The 20,754-nt window shown below is 36.7% G+C and overlaps 1 protein-coding gene across 2 annotated transcripts in view; it reads right to left on the bottom strand.

Moving 5' to 3' along the window:
• Window positions 1-1,713: 1,713 nt before the first annotated feature.
• LOC105233214 (G protein alpha o subunit) overlaps window positions 1,714-20,754 on the bottom strand; it is a 91,607-nt gene continuing 72,566 nt past the window's right edge. For both annotated transcript variants that reach the window (XM_049451996.1, XM_049451997.1), the window contains 4 exons: window positions 4,879-5,007; window positions 4,664-4,793; window positions 2,358-2,511; window positions 1,714-2,250 (listed from right to left, as the gene is read on the bottom strand). In XM_049451996.1, the coding sequence (XP_049307953.1) occupies window positions 2,063-2,250; window positions 2,358-2,511; window positions 4,664-4,793; window positions 4,879-5,007 (601 nt within the window). In that variant the 3' untranslated portion in view covers window positions 1,714-2,062. The remainder of the gene's footprint in view (window positions 2,251-2,357; window positions 2,512-4,663; window positions 4,794-4,878; window positions 5,008-20,754) is intronic.

Here is a 20,754-nt window from a genome sequence, read left to right as displayed (position 1 = left end):
TTTAAAAAAATATACATATATAAAAAAAATGTTTTAAAACTAAATTGCTTGAAATATTGTAAAAATTAAAAAAAAATTAAACACACATATGTTTTATAATTAAAAAATTTAAATTGATTAGAAAGTATGTATGTACATTAAAAAATTCTAGATATTAGCAAATTTGTTTTTTTTTTTATTAAATTTTTCCATGCCATACAGTTGCAATAGTAGCCAACGATTTCCAGACAATTTGAGAGAAAGAGCCCAAAATAAAATTAATCTCATTAAAACAAGTTTATGGTCATACAAAGTCTTAAAAATAAGAATTGAACCAGACTGTAATTGAACGTAATCAAACAAATGTTAATTGCATAACAAAACTATATAAAATAATTAAAAAATATAATTAAAAAAAATAAAATATTTAAAGAAAGAATTAAAAAAAAAAAATATTTGAAAGAAAAAATTACCAAAGAATTAAAAAAAGAAATAAATAAAAAGTAATAAAAGAGGAATAAAGTAGAAAAAAGAATTTTTAAAATTAAAAAATACAAAAACATTCAAAAATTGTAAAAAATAATAATTTCTTTTTGCAAAATTTAAATATTTCCCAGCACAAGTCATCGTGTGTCGTCTACTATAACATAACAGCATATTTCATAAATTCTTTTCGTATTACAAATTTATCATAAATCATCTATAAGTTATAACTTTGTGTGTTCGTTTATGTTTGTGCTAATTTTAGGTTATGCAAATACGCAGGTATGTATGTATGTGTTACAATGTGCGTCCTGTGTTCACCCCAACAGCGTACTCACTAAAAAATTCACAAATGCAATCAATTTATTTAAACTCTATGCATGTATGTATGTACTTGTATATTGTGTCAATAGTATAGCAAACGGTCCGTTGTTTTGTTCTTGTTGTTGTCGTAACGTCTAAGTATCAGCCTAATGTAGTTTATACATACATATACAGTAAACTAGTGTAGAAGTAGTGGTGCGTTTTCTCTAAATTGAGTTTTTTTGCTTTTGATTTACTTCAAATTCTGTACGGTTTACTGTTGCTCTAATATGTTCACACATACATATTTTTACATGTATGTATGTTTATATGTACTTAGTAAACGGCTTTTTACAGTGTTTCGGAATTTTACATTACAATGACCTGGTTTTTACGCTTTATATAATTCTAAATAAATTTATACTTTTTTTGTTTGGTTTTATGTTGCCAGTTTTTAATCTCAGTTATGATTTAATTAAATAAATTTACTGTATTATTAGAGAGTTTTCTTGCTTCTTTTACTGCTTTCTCAGCGTCTAGCACTTCACATCTTCATCGGTTGGTTTTTTGTTGTTGTTTTTTAGTAAGCTTAATTAGTAATAATGTTTCTGGTGTGTGTGTTTGTGTGTATGTACGTGCGTGTATGTATGTGTGCGTTTGTTTTTTGTTCAATTTGCTTGACTAAAATGTACATTTCGCTCCTCCACAGCTGTGTGTTACCGCTGCGGCAACTGCTTTAGCTTACGCGTTCAGCGCCAATTTGTTTAGTGCAACGCCTTAACAAATCATTTAATCAGTTGTCCATCACTCACCGCCATCGTTGGCATTTTCATGTGTGTATGTACATAAATTGCTGGCAATTTCGATCGGTATCGATTATTTTGTAAAGATAACAGTAAAATATTGGCATCAAAAATAATTTTTACAATACTTTCAAATTAAATTACACCAGCACATTGTATTCGGCAAAAATACACAAATCTGTCATTATCACTGACATGAGCTCAGTAGTTGAGGTTACTTCTCTTAGTTTTCAAAAATGTTCGAATATTCGAATGACATTTGCTGCTGAAAATTTTTTAGTAGTCGCTTTAGTGCTGGCTGCACTCGTGCCATTTGTTGTTATGTTAACATAATTGTTGTTGTTATCATAATTATTGTTGTTGTTATCATAATTGTAGTTGTTGTAACTGAAGCGGGAGTGATGGAGTCCGACAATGATTTTTCGCCATGCGTTGCTTGGTTCGTTTGCTGCGCTGGACTTAACTGCTGATGTTGTTTTAGTTGTTGTTTCTGCTTAATACAAACCGCAGCCGCGCAGATTGTTGGCAATAATGACATCGGTAACAGCATCGAAAACAAACTGTATATTATTTGTATCTGTGGCGCACGTCATGTGGCAGTAGATTTCCTTTGAGGTTGATTTGTTTTTCGCTTCGAATTGAGCTTGAATGTAAGCAGCAGCTTCGCTGTATTCTTGACCTCCTACAAGTGGAAATATTATTGTTAAAAATTATAAAAATACATATGTATTTCATTTTATAATCTACGTAACAACTCTTTGCGGTTATTTTAACCATTTGGAAGCTTACCTGTATATTCAGGGAAGCAGATTGTCAATGGACTCTTGCGAATCTTCTCCTCAAACAAATCCTTCTTATTTAAGAACAAAATGATGGATGTATCGGTGAACCATTTGTTGTTGCAAATTGAATCGAAGAGTTTCAATGACTCTTGCATACGATTCTGTAATGAGAAATAACAGTAAAAGTTTACAACTGGTAGAGAGATGAAAATGTAGCAAAATTTTACTCAGTACAGTAGTGAGATTTTCGACTTTTGAAATATAACCTATAAAAAAGAAACTCTCAACATATTTTGATTCACCTTACGGTTGTTTGTAACACCTAAAACTAATCGAAATAGATATAGGGTTATATATATATAAATGATCAGGTTGAGTTGAAATCCGGGTGACTGTTTTGTTTGTTTGTCTTAAAAATCCTATAAAGTATCATAATTATGCACTAAAATAAGATATATAACTTTAATTTGGCCCAAGGTATCGCAGTGGCATGGGGCACCAGTGGATACAATTTTTTGAAAAATTGGGTGTGACTCTGCTATTTAATAGGGTCAATGCTTCCCTTAGCCCCATATACGCTTAGTAGCTAATACAAATTTACGCGCTGCCAAGTGTTTAAGGCTTGACCTCCCACACGCGGGGCAGTCAAGAACGAAGTATTGAGTTGTTTCCACCTCATCTTCTTCCATATAGCTTCTGCAGATGTCGTCTGGCAAGATTCCCAACCTTAGAGAATGGACGTCAATAGGACAATGGCCTGTTAAAAGCTCCACAACCAGGGAGAGGCTAGCCTCGCTGAATGCAAAAGGCTAGTAGTAGATAGCGGTTCTGGGGTGTCTTTCCTTGCTAGCTCATCAGCTTTACAATTTCCTGCGATTCCGCTGTGGCCTGGCACCCATATCAGTCTTATCACAAAGACACTCGATGCTATTGAAAGTGAGGTTAGGTTCTCCTTGACCAACCCTGGAGGCACTGCTTATGAGTTCAAGGCTAGTATCGCCGCTCTGCTATCTGATAGGATCTACTGTTACTTTAATGGCTGCAACCTTGGCTTGGAAGACACTGCAATAGTTAAGAAGTCTGAAGCTGGACTTGATAGAGAGCTTCCGATAGTAAATCTCTTGCAATCTTCTCCCCAAGTTTGACCCATCCGTAAAGAAGCCCACTGCCCCTCACTATGTGCAAGATAGCGTTAAGTGCCATGGTTGGAGTAGAGCTTAGTGCACCACATGTTGATGAAAGCCGCCCGTTGAACGCTTTCGAGTTTCTTTGCAAGTGTGGTCTTTTCTAGAACCCTCCACCACACAAAGTCCCCAAAGAACATAATGGGCATGACTTTGGTTTTGTAGAGCCAGATGACCATTTTCGGTGAGAGACTCCCTCATCTACAACAGTATAAGGCAATTAATGAATTTTTTGGTCTCTATTCGATATTCGGCTTCCAAGAAAGCTTCCTATCTAGGAAGAGCCCTAGATATTTCACTGTATACGCAGTTGCAGACGGATGTCTCGCATTTGCGACATCGATGCCACGGGATCTTGTATCTTCTATTAAATAAATATAATAATATTTTAATTTGGGGTGATGATGAGACCACTTCCGACTGCCCAATTTGTTACGACGCTGAGATACACCTGAGTCACCTCGTACACGGTACTCAAGAGTTTTTCTTTGACCATAAGTGCTACACGATTCTCAAGTTTTTCAACCAGCCCGTTAACGACCACGATCTATAGAAGAGGAGAGAGAACTCCATATTGTGGGGTTCCCCTACTCACATTTCGTCGAACACGTGCTTTGTGCCCATTCCGTTTCAATCACTCTATCGCACAGAAAATTGAAAATGAGGTGTTTGAGGTTAGCTTCAACCCCAAAAGCAGCCTCAGTACCAAGGAAGGTCCTAACAGCGAATTTCTTAACCCTAATGGCCTCGTCAAACCATGACACGATAGTATGCAGGGCAGTATCCATTGACTTGCCTTTACAATAAGCATAATGCGCTTCTGATAAATGGTCCCTGTGAGTTATCTTAATAAAATTGAAAGTGCGTTGGATCCTGGCAAGTTGCAAGAGTACGAGTATGGTCAGTTACACCCGGACTAAGCCTTTCCGTACTCTTTGAATAATGAAAGCAGCTAATTATCGGCTGGGCAAAAATTGGTTCGTTTACACAGTCCTAATTGACATTGGAACTGGTTTGAACTAAAATATTTCAAACGTCATAAAGAGCATTTGTGAAAGACACTCGGGCATAGATACCTATCTACTTTAGAAAAAACCATATACAAATTTTAAGTGATATACCAACTCACCGTAGTCTCGTCCTCATGCAACACCTGATCATATTCAGACATGGCGACACAGAAAATGATCGCTGTCACATCTTCGAAGCAATGGATCCACTTCTTTCGCTCCGAACGCTGACCGCCAACGTCAAATAGTCTATTTAAGGAGAGAGAGAAAAAGAGAGAAAAGCATTGTTTTTAGTAAAATATTTTTGCAGATACTACAGGAGCGGGTTACTCACTTGAAATTGAGATTTTTAAATGAGAAATGCACTTCAACAATACCGGTCGTCTTGACACGCGTGCGTAGAATATCCTGTTCGGTCGGTTGATAATCCTTGGCACCTAACCGATCCAAATCGTCGAGGAAACTGCAAGCATTAAAGAAAATGAAAGAAAGTGTTTAGTAAAAATTTAAAAATTGTTGTTGGTTTTATATAAATATTTGCTCTAATTAGTTCAAGTGCTAGGGGAAAGTAATTAATTTTCTCTTTCCGCTTATCAAGTGGATTTAAATTAATTTTCAGCATTTGCAACATGCGTCCGAGTTCTTGCATGTGTCGTGGAGTTAAGTGCAAAACCAAATCAAAGCCACAAATTCAATAAGTGTCAGCCCTAAAGTGGCTTTAATGATGAATCAAGCCAGCACAGCGCTGCTAAGCAAACATATTTCGCAATTAGTAGCGTTTGCCATAATGGTGAATGGTCTGTGCTGGTGTTGGACACATAATACTATGTACACACATACATATGTATTCATATATGTGTGCACCGCATTGGCGCCACAACAGCGAGACCACAATGTTGCTAATAACACTGGATGAAGTCGGTGCCAGCACTTGTGGGAATGCAATTACAAATCTATGGATATATTTTACAGTTAGCTACGGAGTTGAAACACGTGTGGTTATACGTATACATAGCTACGTGTGTTGGGAAGGCCGAGAGTACATATATTTGGACAAAAAGTAGAATTTATGTATTCTGGTTGTGGATGAATAGCATGATTTTGCTATTTTATACTATACTATGAGAGAAGTATATTAAATCAGAATGGAAATCTCATTCGAGTCTGTTGTTTGCTTTAAGTGCCGGGTTCCAAACTCAGCCCACAACCCTGTGGAGAGATGGTTTTCCTTCTCACTTTAGCTTGTCTTCAAACGGATGTTCTTTGGCTACCCAGAGGATACTTGGTCTAGGGCCAGAAGTCGTACACTGCTTGAGTCATATGTAAAAGAATCATTTCTGGCCATTGCCGAGTGAATGGCGCTCAGAGAACTTTCCTCACTTGCGTGAACTTCTAGACATGACTCCATCTTCCATCCGTATGGATGAAAACACTCCAGTTCTGAAAGTATTCGACATAGTACCCGCCGGGAGAAGCAGAAAAAGAGGAAGACCTTCACTCCGTTGGAGAGACCAGGTGGAAAAGTACCTGGCTGTACTTGGTATCTCGCATTGGCGCCAAATTGCGAAAAGGAAGATAGACTGGCGCACTGTTGTTAACTCGCGTATAATAGCGCAAGCGGTGTCTACGTTAGAAAAGAAGAATGTGTTATTCTCAAGAATGTGTCAATCTCAAAAATTGTATTTATACAGCAGAAGTCTTAAGCTTTAAGTGTCTATTAAACACTACTGCGAGTGATGCGAGGTAATCTAAAGAAAGAGCAAGATTCTATAATGACTTTTTAACACCGTAAAATAATAAGATCTTTTTTAGTCAAAATTTTTGTAAGGGTAGCAAGGTAAGGGTAAATAGAAACTGTTCTCTTAATTCAAGAATTATTCATATAAAAATGTAAAAAGAAAAAAGCGCTGGTCGATAGTATTTTAGACCTAGATTTTGGGTAGAATGACATGTATCAGGATCATTAGCGCCTATATCAGCTCACTTATTCAGAGAAAATAAAGAATCCTTTGGGAAATAATTGCGCCCGCAGATGAACTGACCATGAAATACTCCTGTTTCATTCTTCAACTTAACCCAGTTCTCTTTGGAAATAATATATGTGATTAAATAAGGTAGGATAGAAGCTATAGAGTAAGTAGTAGAATTTTTAAGACAATCAGACTTCGTTTAGAGGTTGTGTGATGTTTTAGGGAGTATGGCATGTGTCCGGATCATTAGCGCCTATATCAGCTCACTTATTTTGAGGAAGTAAAGGAATTGACCAGAAAATACTCCTCCTTAAACTATCAGAAAAATATTTTACTTAATTCAGTTGATAATGTTTGCAAGGAAATTATATAAGTGATTATATAAGGTAGGATAGAGCCTGTAGAGTAATAGGATTTCTATAAAAAGCTGACGTCGTTTATCCACAGCCTTTAAAAATCACATACAACTCCACTATTGTTTAGTTATTAGGCTCAGCAATAGTTAACTGCCAGACGAAAACAATTGAGACATCAAGATGAAACTTGGAACATATCTACCAATAGAAGATAACTCCACCAAACTTGCTGTGATGAAATCTTTTTGGCACTTCTTCATACACTGTGCAAAAGCGGAAAAATCACGCCCGCTGCTTATACATTGTAATAAAAAGTACCCGGATATTGTAATTAAATTCTTCGGGTAAATGAGATTTCAAAAAAATGTAATTTGTTAGTAGAACCGTCCATTATTACTATACCCAATATGAGCGTTCTGATGAACCAGTTTACAGCAGCTGTTTAATTCGGAACACCTCAGTAGTTCGTTACAGTTTTTACAATGGATAAAAATCTCGAAGAAAGAATTTGTCTCAAATATTTGTAATTCTAAACAAATTTCGTTTGCGGAATCGATGCGATTAATGGAAAAAAGCTTACGGTGACTCAGTTTTGTCAAAAATACAAGCCTACGAGTGGCATAAAGCCTTTAAAAACGGTCGAGGAATCGTTAGAGACATTCCTCGTTCGTGACTGATGAAAATATTAAAAAAGTGAATGACATGGTGTTTGAAAATTGTTAGGTTAAAGAGATGGCAAGAGAGCTCGAAATCTCTCGCGAGTCCATTCGAATGATTTTGGTGGATGTTTTGTGTATGAAACGCGTTCTGGTATGACTCGTCCCGACAAAGCTGCATTTTTTTCAAAAGCAGTACAATTTTGACTGAATTTGAAGCCAAAAAACGCAATTCATATCATCAATTAACCACTGTATTTACCAGATTTGCTTCTTGTGATTTTTTCTTGTTCCACAAACTGAAATTGCCGTTCCTTGGAATCCGTTTTTAGTCGATCGAAAAGATAAAACAAAATTTCCTGAAGAAGCTGAAGGCCATCTCAAAAAGTTCTTATTAAAAATGTTTTGAGGACTGGAATAATTGTTTGCACAGGTGTATTACATCGGTTTCGGTCGATTACTTTGAAGCCGACAAAATAAATATTGATGAATAATTAAATATTTTGCGTTTTAGTTACGATTTCCGAGTACTTTCTTGTCCCAATGTATATGCCAAAATCTTGTATACCACTTTACCTTGCGAGAGTATAAAATGTTCGGAACTTCACTCGAACTTAGCCCTTCCCTAATTGTTTTGTGTTAAAAAATTGCTTGTTTGATTTTGGACAACTCAAAAATGTAGTATTTACTCTAACACATTTTTAACTATTCCTTTTATTTGCTCTTCGTTTGTTTTATTTTAATTTTTTTCTAAATTTATTTTAGTTTACAATATAGTTATTGATAAAGGTGTGAATTCGGTCCAAATATAAACGAAGCAACAAAACATTAGGAACCTTGAAAATTAATTAACCCAGAACTATTTGCTATCCAATAGTAACTAAGTGGTGCTAATTTTTAAGCTTATGAAATTTTTTCCTCCGACTAAAACAATAAATTTCTGTAGAATTCTCAAGCATCTGAGTACATAAGTGCTACATAAATTGTATTTGTGTGTGTAGCTAAAAAATTAACACCACGAAAGTCAACAGGTGGTCAGTTTATTTCGAAAGCAATTGCAAAATGGCATGGTGAATTCTTTTATGTTATAGTTATGAGGCCAATAATTAAATTAACAACTAAGAAAGGGGTAAGTTCGGGTGAAACCGAAGATTTTATACTCTTCCAACTTGCAGCAATCAAAGCCAGGGAAATACCTTACAATGTTAAACGTCAACCAGAGGATCGGAATCTAAGCAATTTTATATATACATACACCCTTTATAACTTATATATACATATACAGTAGCGGACAAAAAAAACGGGACACTTAGTTTTAGAGACTTTAAATCGATGTAGTGTTAACAAATCAAACTTTATTATACAAGTAAGTATTTATTTTAGTAAGTACATTATTCAGCTACAATAAAACGCTATTATTTCTATTACTAAGTATACACATGGCTGCAAATAAAATAAAATGTGGAAAAAGTCCAAAACTGACTGAAGTTGATAAAGCCACAATTTTGGCTTTGCGATCGCAAAACTTGAGTATACGTGAAATTAGTGGCAAAATAAGTTTTAGCAAAACTGCTGTCGGTACTTTCCTTCAGAAATATGCGAAGACTAAGTCTTTAAAACGCAAAACGGGTTCCGGACGCCCGAAGAAGACTACTATCAAGGATGACCACCATATTAAGCGGATTAGTATTCAGAACAGATTTAAAACAGCTGAAGACATCAGAAGCGAAATTCAGGAATTAAATGGAACCGAAATCAGTACACGAACAGTACGACGGCGCCTTCAAGAAGCCGGACTAACTGGCTGTCGACCTGTCAGAAAACCACTATTGACGGTAAAAATGCGACAAAAACTTCTCCAATGGGCGAAACTGCACAAAACCTGAACCAAATAAGATTGGAGCAAAGTCATAATTTCAGATAAGTCGAAAATTAACATTTTGGGTTCAGACGGAATGTCGTACATTCGCAGAAGAGTTGTTGAACGTTTCAATAATGTGTGTGTCAAACATACTGTCAGGCAAGGGTCGGATGATCTAGTGGTGTTTTTCCTATCATAGTGTTGGACATTTGACCTTGATTGAGGGAAATATTAACGCCATTAAATAACTCCAGATCATACAGTAAAACCCTTCAATTGAAGAGCACTTTTCCTATATGGACAACATAATTTTTCAGAATGATTCTGTTGCATGCCATCGAGCCAAATCGGTAAGTAACATTTTTTTATATTGCATAACCTTATTAACATTTCATTTTTACAAAGACATGGTTAATAAACATTTTAATTTTTTCAGATAATAACGGGTGATTTTTTTGAGGTTAGGATTTTCATGCATTAGTATTTGACAGATCACGTGGGATTTCAGACATGGTGTCAAAGAGAAAGATGCTCAGTATGCTTTGACATTTCATCATGAATAGACTTACTAACGAGCAACGCTTGCAAATCATTGAATTTTATTACCAAAATCAGTGTTCGGTACGAAATGTGTTTCGCGCGCGTGTTTTGTTCAGCGATGAGGCTCATTTCTGGTTGAATGGCTACGTAAATAAGCAAAATTGCCGCATTTGGGGTGAAGAGCAACCAGAAGCCGTTCAAGAACTGCCCATGCATCCCGAAAAATGCACTGTTTGGTGTGGTTTGTACGCTGGTGGAATCATTGGACCGTATTTTTTCAAAGATGCTGTTGGACGCAACGTTACGGTGAATGGCGATCGCTATCGTTCGATGCTAACAAACTTTTTGTTGCCAAAAATGGAAGAACTGAACTTGGTTGACATGTGGTTTCAACAAGATGGCGCTACATGCCACACAGCTCGCGATTCTATGGCCATTTTGAGGGAAAACTTCGGACAACAATTCATCTCAAGAAATGGACCCGTAAGTTGGCCACCAAGATCATGCGATTTAACGCCTTTAGACTATTTTTTGTGGGGCTACGTCAAGTCTAAAGTCTACAGAAATAAGCCAGCAACTATTCCAGCTTTGGAAGACAACATTTCCGAAGAAATTCGGGCTATTCCGGCCGAAATGCTCGAAAAAGTTGCCCAAAATTGGACTTTCCGAATGGACCACCTAAGACGCAGCCGCGGTCAACATTTAAATGAAATTATCTTCAAAAAGTAAATGTCATGAACCAATCTAACGTTTCAAATAAAGAACCGATGAGATTTTGCAAATTTTATGCGTTTTTTTTTTTTTAAAGTTATCAAGCTCTTAAAAAATCACCCTTTAAAATATTTAGCAGAATTGGGTGTTTTATCACTGGACTGGCCTGGTAACAGTCCTGATATAAACCCCATAGAAAACCTTTGGCACATCATGAAAGCGCGGATAACCAAGAAGAGACCAAGAACTTTGTCAGAACTTGACCGAATAATTGAAGACATTTGGTATAACGATATACCGGCACAAATTTTACAGTCGTTAGTTGATTCCATGCCCGCACGAATAAAAACCGTGATAAAAAACAAAGGAGGCGCCACGAAATATTAAATCAAAACATTTTGATGTCTCTATTATTATTACTAATTAAAAAAAAAAAATTTGAGTTTTTATTGTATCGCGTTTAGTTTTGAGAACATTTTTTATAGTATCATAGTAAAAATTGAAATATCGGATATATTTTATTTCGGCTTCTAATAAAAAAATGGAAATATTTATTTTGAACTAAGTTATTTATTTTTGTTTCGAATACTTATATGAACCAAGTTTCATGAAAAATTTTTTTATATAAGTTCACATTTTTAAATAAAATCAAATAATCACATATTTCTAAGGTGTCCACTTTTTTTTGTCCGCTACTGTATATATATATTCGGCTTACATATATATATATATATATTCGGCATAAGATTTGTTATAAAAACTGCAAAATCATTATGTATAGCCATTACAGTAGAACTCCAATTATGCGAACTCCAACTATCCGATTATCCGAATCACAAAAAATTGTCCAAAAAAAGTCTAAGTGCGCTATTATTCTGAATGCTGAAGATGAAGAATTGGTTTTGGCAAATCATAGCAAAATAAATGTAAAGGACTGCTGTTATATGGTAGCTGAAGCTTGGAGTTTGGTTACGCCAGTGACGCTAAAACGTGCGTGGAATAAACTGAAAGGCCACCGTCTGAAAAGAACAAAAAAAAAGAATCTGAAGAAAATGAGAAACAAGAATATGGAGAGGATGATGATGATGAAGATGCGTTGTCACTAGAGGAAATAAGAAAAATGATTGTAAAAATTCCTGGTTGTACAGAAGTAAGTGCTGAAGATGTAGGAGAGTGGATGGCTTGTGACACGTCTGACCCTGGTTTTCAAATTCTCAATGACGATGAAATTGTTGTAAGTGTGAGAGAAGATGTTGAAGTGGAAGTGGAAGAAGAACTTTCTGCTGATGTTGAAGTAGACGCTGGACCATCAGCTAGTGAAGCATTTGCCGGCCTCGAGACTGCTTTGAAGTGGATGGAGCGTCAGCCCGAGTGTGACCACTTGCAACTGCTCACCGTCAAGCGAATGCGTGACCTGGCTGCCCGAAAACGGTTGAAGACCGCAAAACAGCTTACATTGACGGAGATGTTTAAAAAACAATGATTTTTATTTCTAAACTTGTACATAAGTACATTTTATTTATATTTAAAACATGTGAAAACATGTTTCTTTCATTTAATTCAATAAAAAAATAGTGCAATATCAAAACGTAGCTCTTATTCTCTCCAATGGCAATTTAAAAAAAAAAAAAATCCGATTATCCGAATGGGTCCCGGTCCCCATTAATTCGGATAATTGGAGTTCTACTGTATACAAAATCAGCTGGATGTTCGAAAATCCTGGTAATGGTCATATGGGGGCTAGGTAAAGTTTCGCCCAATTGTATTCACAATGATATATTTTTATGAATCAAATACGTTTTGAAATTTTCAACGACATAATTCAAATATTGGCCGATATAGCCAGCATAAAGTCACCAGGAAGTTCGTAAATCTTTATATTAGGTATATGGGGGCTCAGGGAAGTATTGACCCGATTCCACCCATTTTGGATACACAGAATATGAAAGGAATGTCACGTTCCAAATTTTATGGAAATCAGTCAGTCGAGTCCCGAGTTATGGGATTACACCTAAAAGTGGGCGGTGCCCATCGTCCAAATTTTAGCACTATACTTTACTATAACGCCTTGTCAAACTATCCCGATGGCGTATTTAGTTATCTATTTATCGCGCTGTTAGGTGTTTTGAACAGTACCGAGAGTGAGCGGGGTTTTCATTGGATTCTTGTATTATTCTAATTTGGTCGTTGTAGCTTTAGTGGTTTTTGATTGGTGCAAATTATTCAAAGAAGGACGGGAAAGGTTTGACAACGACAACGAAGTGAAAGCACGATTGGTTCCAAAATCGCTCAATTTTTTTCGAAAAACACCGTCGCGTTCATGTCTGTGAAACAATTTTTCCGACTAACAGAATGTCCTGAAATGTATTATTACCGGCGATGAGTCTTGAATCTATCTTTTCGATCCGGTAACTGACGATCAATCGGTCGAATATCGTGCAAAGGTGAGTGGCAGCCAAAAAAAACGTTGAAGCAGGTAAAAAATCAAGGTTATGTTGACAGTGGCACACGTGTATTACGACCAAGGGGGATTACATTGAGGGGCGGTCATAGATTTTGAAGAATAAATTAAGAAGTTTTAAATTATGAACAAAATCTTACTATTTTCTGTTATGTACTACGTATTAAAAAGAAGGTACATGGACGCAGACATCGCATCATCAACCCCGGAGAATCCGAGAAGGTGAGCTAGATAGCTTAATGCTAGCTACAAAGTCGTAGCCACTTCTGGACGCAGACAGAGAGTAGAAACTGACCTGCAACAGATTCATCTAGGAAGCCTTGTTCAGAAGTAAATCGAAGGCGGTGCCACTCACGTAGAATGGCGATCCCTATATACAAAAAGCGAAGGTATTTCAAACCCTCCTTACGGCATAAAAAAAAAGAACTAACATTTAATGCTTTTACCAAAGATACGAAATACAAGTGCCGTTAAGCCCACAAATGTCTGCAGTGGTACCAAAAATGAAATTAAAGGCAACTCGCTTTGGTGACTATGAAAGTAAAAGTGAAGTGAAGTAAGCGGAAAATTTTATTAAGATTAAATAACACCGAAATTGTACTGCGAAAGTCCAATATATTGGTACATACTAGCTTAGTCGCGTGCAAATATGTAACTATGTATATATACTTGTATGTATGTATGTTTAAATGTTTTTCTTACACCCTATCGCAAGCTCGTTAAACTTTGCGTCTGCACATTGCTGCAATTGACTATTGCTATTACCATTTCTTAACACACTTTAAAAGTTAATACACATTACACTTGAGCAATAGCCGCATTGCATTGCCAAAGTAGATGAATAACTGAATCAATTTGCACTATCATGACAATTGCGGCGTCACGCTGTTTTGAATGCGTAATTTAAACATACTGAGCCTACTACCTATAATATATGGTACTAAAATATACATCCCTTGTTTATATTTGGACCAAAAAAGTTATGAGAATGAAATAACCTAAAATAATAGTTGTTTCCAATTCGCTCCTTCTCAACTCGCTGGGTTTGAGATATGCGCTCTTATCCCATCAAAAGTTTTATAAGAGATTATGTGATTAGCTCATTGAAGAGGCATAACCGATAGATATCCCATATCTATTTGAGTATGCCAGTAAGGTTTCTTATACCAATTGTTTGTTCTATTCGCGAATCGTCGTATTTTACAAATCTATGATATCTAACACGAAAGTAATTTAGCAAACCTTCTTATACCCACAAGTAAGTATTTATAATTACGAATACTAATTTATAAAAATCATGTTTAAGAAAATTTTCTGACGCGAATACCTAGAAGTACAATATTTTAAAGCTTGGTTGGCTGGTTGAAGTAGGAGAGTAAGCGCCTGATCTCTAACGGCCGCACTTAAGCCTATTGTGCCCCCTCGTGGTAACCAAACTAAGCCTAATCCATCAACTCAGTGGGTTTGCTAAAAATGTGATTCTTTCAATGGCTCTTAAGTTAGAGCATTGGTCCTCGTGGATTATGTGCCGTCTCATCCGATTGAAGGCTGATTTTTCACATAAATAATGTGCAGGTTTCGCCTTTGGAACAGCCGATCACGAACCATTGGTCCATTCTTCTTTATTAGGGAATGAAAACGTTCTGTTAACTTGCTCACAGGACATTTTGTACTCTTTATGTTATCGTCTCCAAAATGAAAAATTTTCTCCGGAGTTTCGATTGTCACTTGACCCCGATTTAGAGCTTCGCTAAGAGTACATTTAATTTCCTTAAAATATACTAAAAAATCTATCAAATTGTTACCTGCATATTCAGATTAAGGTTACGGAATATTTGTTGTGTTCATGGAGGGTCAACACTTTTTGATTTTTAGAACCACATTTTAACTGGATTAGTAGTAAGGCCTTATTTGACTAAACGATATATTACAGGTTTTGTCAGGAAAGTAGGAGGACTGATTTTCTTCCGCCGCGATTGTATTTCGGAGCGTGCGCGCATCGATTGGATCCAGTAGAGGGCGTTCCTAAATAACGAACGAGCGGCTGGTCAGTTGTCTCCGAGCACCTGGAGAGTCAGGACAAACATTTTCACTCAAAGTGTGTCTGTAGGTGGTGCAAGCCGAAAATGCAGGGTTCGTTAGAGCAGAGTTACGCGATTAAATTTTGTGTGAAAATGAACCCCAATTTTTGAATCATGTAATCACAAGTGATGAGTCATCACTTGGAGCTTTAAGTATGAGACGAAGAGGCAATCTTCCGAGTGGCACAAGCCGGCGTCTGCTCGCCTAAAAAAGGGAAGAATGAGCAAATTCAAAGTGAAAAGGATGCTCATTGTCTTTTTTTACATCAAAGGCATCGTCCACCATGAATTTGTTACTCCTGGACAAACCGTCAACGCCAAGTTTTACGTAGAACTTCTTAAGAGACTCAAACGAAGCGGCAATCGGGTCCGACAAGACATCACAGCCGATTGGAAGTTGCACCACGACAACGCCCGGCTCACACTGCCTTTCTTGTGAACAGCAACCTTACCAAGAGCGGCATCCTAACGATTCCGCAGCCGTCCTGCAACCTAGATGTGGCCCCCGGACTTTTTTGTTTCCTTGCCTGAAAAGGTCGATGAAGAGGTAAGCATTTTGAGACGATAGAGGGGATCCAATCAGCATGTACCTCGGCTCTCAAGGCTATTCCGGAGAACGCCTTCAATGCTTGGAAATCAAGCAGGCAGCTGAAATCGAAGTAGTCGGCCGGTCTATTCTGATGGGCCGCTCTAACAAAGGTTCTAGCTCCAACACTGTTATGTTAATGCATTTAAAAATTATTAATAATTTTTTGAAACAGCAATTCGTTACTCGATGCTAACGACATGCTTTGTTTTTGCAATAATCACTGTAAAAAACATCCGTTGTCTCTTTTGTTTGCTTCCAATTTACATTTGACTGACTTTTTGCGACTATCAAACTTCACAGGTAATTTGACAAAGCTTACCAACAACAATCGAAAAACATGAGAGCTATTGCCAATAGTTAGCATGCAACATGCAATTTACCAACAACAAAACTCAACTAGAAGAAGAAGACGAAATGGAATAACACGATTCAACACAATTTCCTCTTTGATGGCATTTGCCGAATCTCCACCAAATACGAGTAAAGCATTTCGAAGTAAACATGCAATTTGCGATTTTCTATTGTTGATCGTAATTTAGATTTAATGTGGCCCTAGTTTAGTGGTGGACAGGTGCTGGGCCACAATGGTTGGCATACAAGGGCATATTAGAGGCATGAGGAGAAAAAAACCCTTGCACTATTGTAGCGCAGATGCATTCATACTTGCATTTATACACATATGTATATTATGTAATTGCATGGTATGAATGTATATATGTGTGTATATATGTATATATGTGCTTGTTGCCCATTGTAACGCTTCGAACTCGACACTAGTACTCGACCACTTCAATTGTTTTGCGATTTTATTTGTTCGTAGACCCTTTTTAAGGTAATTTAACAACAATCTGTTGCCCTATTAGCACCAGCACACATGCATACATACATACAGATATACATATATAACATACATATATAAGCACGCATTCACCGCTGTGTAGGTGTAAAAGCATTTTGGTGCATATTTGCTGGCTAATTTTGCGGCTAACTGAGGAATTAGCTACTGGTGCGTGGTTGAATGCACAAAGCCACACACACTCACAAGCATACCCACACAAACACATACACAGGTACCGTGTAGTGATATATTGGCAGTGGGCATGCAGTTACAGCCAAAAATTACACGCATGTACTCGTATTTAGATTTATTAGAGCGCGCAATTGACTATTGCCCCAACATACCGGTAATTCGGGCTCCGATAATATCTAACTTAAATATATCTAAAGTGTGTATGGCAATTGAACGCTAATTGAAGTTTCACATTTGTGTTGAAACAGTATGAAATGCAACTGTTGCAATCACTTCAAAAATAGTTATTGCATTATGTACTAGTTTTTACCATGCATACTATGTATATTAGGGTGGGTTAAAAAAACGAAGGTTATTTTTTTTGCTTGGTACTCTGAAAAATGGAGTTGAACAGTTTTGGTTCGATTTCTTAAGGGGTTAGGGGTAGTCAAAGGCACGAAAAACTTAGAATTATCAGTATGTTATTTTACAAAAGTAGTAATATGGCATTATTATATAATGTGTTGACTTGAAGTCACGAAAATTTCAAAAAAAAATTTAATTTCCAAAGTTATAGTTGTTTGTGTTGACCCAGTTTCAAAAAAAGGTACTTGCGGTGACAACTATAAGTCCTTGGAGATTCATCTAAAATCAATCGGACAAAAAAAATAGTTTTATAAATAGATAAACTCGGCCTGATCAAAGGGTTCGTTTTTTCTTTTCAAAAATTAACAAAATGGCGGCCTCAGGAAATTTTTTTCTAAATTTTTGGGAAAAAATCAACAGTTAATTGGTCTTAAAAAATCGAAATTTTTGAAAACCAAAAAATCCTTCTATCAGGCCCGAGTTTATTATGTATTCTAAAAGCTGTATAAATTTCATTAAAATCTACTGAGCGGTTTTCGAGTTACAGTTGTCACCGATTCAAAAAACATAGTTTTGAGAAAAACGCGTTTAAAGTTTCACACTAGCGCTTTGAAGTGCCCGAGCTCTCTTTGTTATTTGTCGAATAACTCAAAAACTAATTATCGGATCAACGTGAAATTTTCAGAGAATATTTTTAAGATATTACACTTAACGAAAATGCAAAAAAAAATAATTTTTTGAAAATTCTAACTACCCCTAACCCCTTAAGTAAGGTGGAATGCTTCAAAGGCACTATTCGTGCAAAGTTTTATCCCGTTATATTTATTGCTTCTTGATTTGCATACCAGAGAGGGAAAGAAAGAAATTAGATTTACAATTGTGCTATATGGAAAGTAGGCGTGGTTCGATTTCGCTCATTTTCACACTGTAACGTAGGAATATCAGAAGAATGTTATATACCAAATTTGGCTGAAATCGGTCGAGCGGGTCTCGAGATAACATAGGAATGTCAGAATAATGTTATATACCAAATATGGTTGAAATCGGTCGAGCAGGTTGCGAGTTATGTTATTTCACCTAAATGTGGACGGTGCCACGCCCATTGTCCAATTTTAGCCCGGGCTTCTATAAAGCTCTCTCTACCATCCCGGGGCTAAAATTAAATTTTTCTGGAGTATTTATTTATTGATTTATCATGCTATCATCCAATTGCATCCATTTTCACACTGTCAGTCGGAGTTCTTATAAGATTTATGTTTGTTCATTAAACTAATTAGAGGGCGAGGCCAATATTCTAATTATATCTCGATTAGTTTTAGGTAATAAAAACAACCGTTAGATGAAAAAAAACAATATGATAAATGGATCAGATCATCCTAGTGATCCAATCGCGGCGGTTGCGACATTGACAGTTTTTAGGGGAGAAAACTTGTGCAGCATTAATGCTAATGGACCAATTCGCATAAGGACTTGGCTAAATTGACTCAGCTGATCATTTAAACTCAGTCAGCAAACAAAAATTTAGGCGAATTCAGTCGATGTGTGCGCTCTCCGAAGTATAGTCGTAGCGACATAAAATCAGTCCTATGACTTCCCGGACAAACCCTATATGTTAAAGCCAAAGCTCAGTTTTTTACCATCAGACCGATTTCCCTCTACTTTATCATGTTAAAGATTACGAAGCTGAGAGCACGGTTGATAAATATGCTGATCTTATGGTACTTTGAAATATTTAAAGTCAGAAGTATATTCGGAGAATAACCCTTACGTAATTTTGACCAGGCCTTTGCAATTTTACAGAAATTATGTTAACCTACCTATCAAAAATTAGTAATTTTGTAGCAAAGAGTGCACTCAGTGGTTTCTCCTTCCAAATATGCAAAAGTTTTTCGATAATATGAAATTATATCAAACTTTTTGTTCAGATTGTCCAGACGACATTATTATTTAATGAGAAATCTGTAAAAGTTGTGTTATATCGACACTAATCTTAGAATTTATACATATATTTACTTGTTTCCTACTTATTCACATATTATATACTCCAGTACTTACACTGATTTGTATTTGCATGCAATGTTATGTAAAAAAGCTTGTTATTTGCTTCAATACTCTTCCCATCTCTTCACAGTTGGTCGACAATTTTGCTCGAGCTTTATTAGAGCAGTTTGCCTAAGTATTGTTATTAAGTTGTGCATAGTTAAATTGCCTACCAACTCTGTCTTTTGCTCAAACATACTAACAGCACTTGCTTTGAAAGTAATGTAATGTTTATATGGGTCGTTATATGTATTTCTTATTTGCTTAGTCAGACATAAATATTTATGTAATTTCCGCCCTAAGTTATGTGAACTTAATTACATAAGATGTCATCCCCATATCCCGATGCCAACTAAATGTAATTTAAAAGAGGAAATTGAATTACATTAGGAAGACAAGAACTACAAAGCATCATCTTAAAAAATAGTAAGACCAAATATAGTACCTACAAATTTATTTACGTTATTCATCAACTAGGGCCCGAGAACACAACGTCAGAGGAACATCTGTTCACAGTTGATTGATCTCATCCTAATGAAATTTTGGTGAGGTGCCTTTTCTTACAATTTCCGACGATTTATCTGTGGCCAGGCACCTCATTTGTTTAATATGGAAGTAACTTCATGTTACTGCTAGTGAGGTCGAACATTCCTTGACTAGCTATGAGCTCACTGCCAGGCGCACTTCGCTGCAGTACATCTGTTGCTTATTTGACGTATGCTAAGCGCACGTGCCATCCATTGGTTCAACGTTTGCAACTCCCGTAAATTTATTATCAAATTAATAGTTCTGTTCTCGCGACACATCGCGCGCTGCGCCCAATATTCGGTCGACATAATCGGTTTGCGGATTCGGTAATTCGAAAGAACATGGATCGGTTTCCTACCACGTTTATTCTTGTGGATAATGGGCATCCACAGAGCTGCCGTAGAGTGCACACTGAAGACGCTGCTACTGCTATGGATTACCTGAATGAAACCACCCGCCATCGCACGAAACAGTTGAAGCTACTTTGATGCTAGAATTGAAGACGAATAATCATCAACCACGTCGCACGACAAATTGTGCCCAAAACGAGATATCCACCGATGCCGATTTTCACAAGAAAATTCTGTTCGCTTTTGGTTAAAAAATAAAGTTTCCACATTTGGAATGATGATAAGCCACAAGCCATCGTTGAGACGCCGTTGTATCGTCAAAAAGGGACACTGTGGTGTGCTCTATGGGCTGTAGAAATCATTGGTCTACACTTTTTCAAAAATTAAATCGACCATAGATAGATAGAAATTTTAGGTTTTTGCACTACGACTTATGGTCTATTGTGCCCTCTCCTTCATCACATATGGTCACAATGGTTCAGCATTCTGAACAAATCCAGGAGCTTGCTAGGCGCAACTGAGGTCATGTGATTCCTGTCCCACGTAGATGGAAACTATGGCCTTGAGACTGCTTCTAAAAATTGCTGTGCAATCTAGAACCAGATGTTCTGGAGCTTCCTGTTCCATGTCGCAAAACGGGCTGTTTGAGCGGGAGACTACACATATTGGACAAGCGCTTCCTGAGCCTGCAG

Source organism: Bactrocera dorsalis, chromosome 3, assembly GCF_023373825.1.
Source record: "Bactrocera dorsalis isolate Fly_Bdor chromosome 3, ASM2337382v1, whole genome shotgun sequence".
Taxonomy (NCBI): Eukaryota; Metazoa; Arthropoda; class Insecta; order Diptera; family Tephritidae; genus Bactrocera; species Bactrocera dorsalis.
The sequence above is the reverse complement of the archived record's forward strand: the minus strand, read 5'-3'. Positions and strand labels throughout refer to the sequence as shown.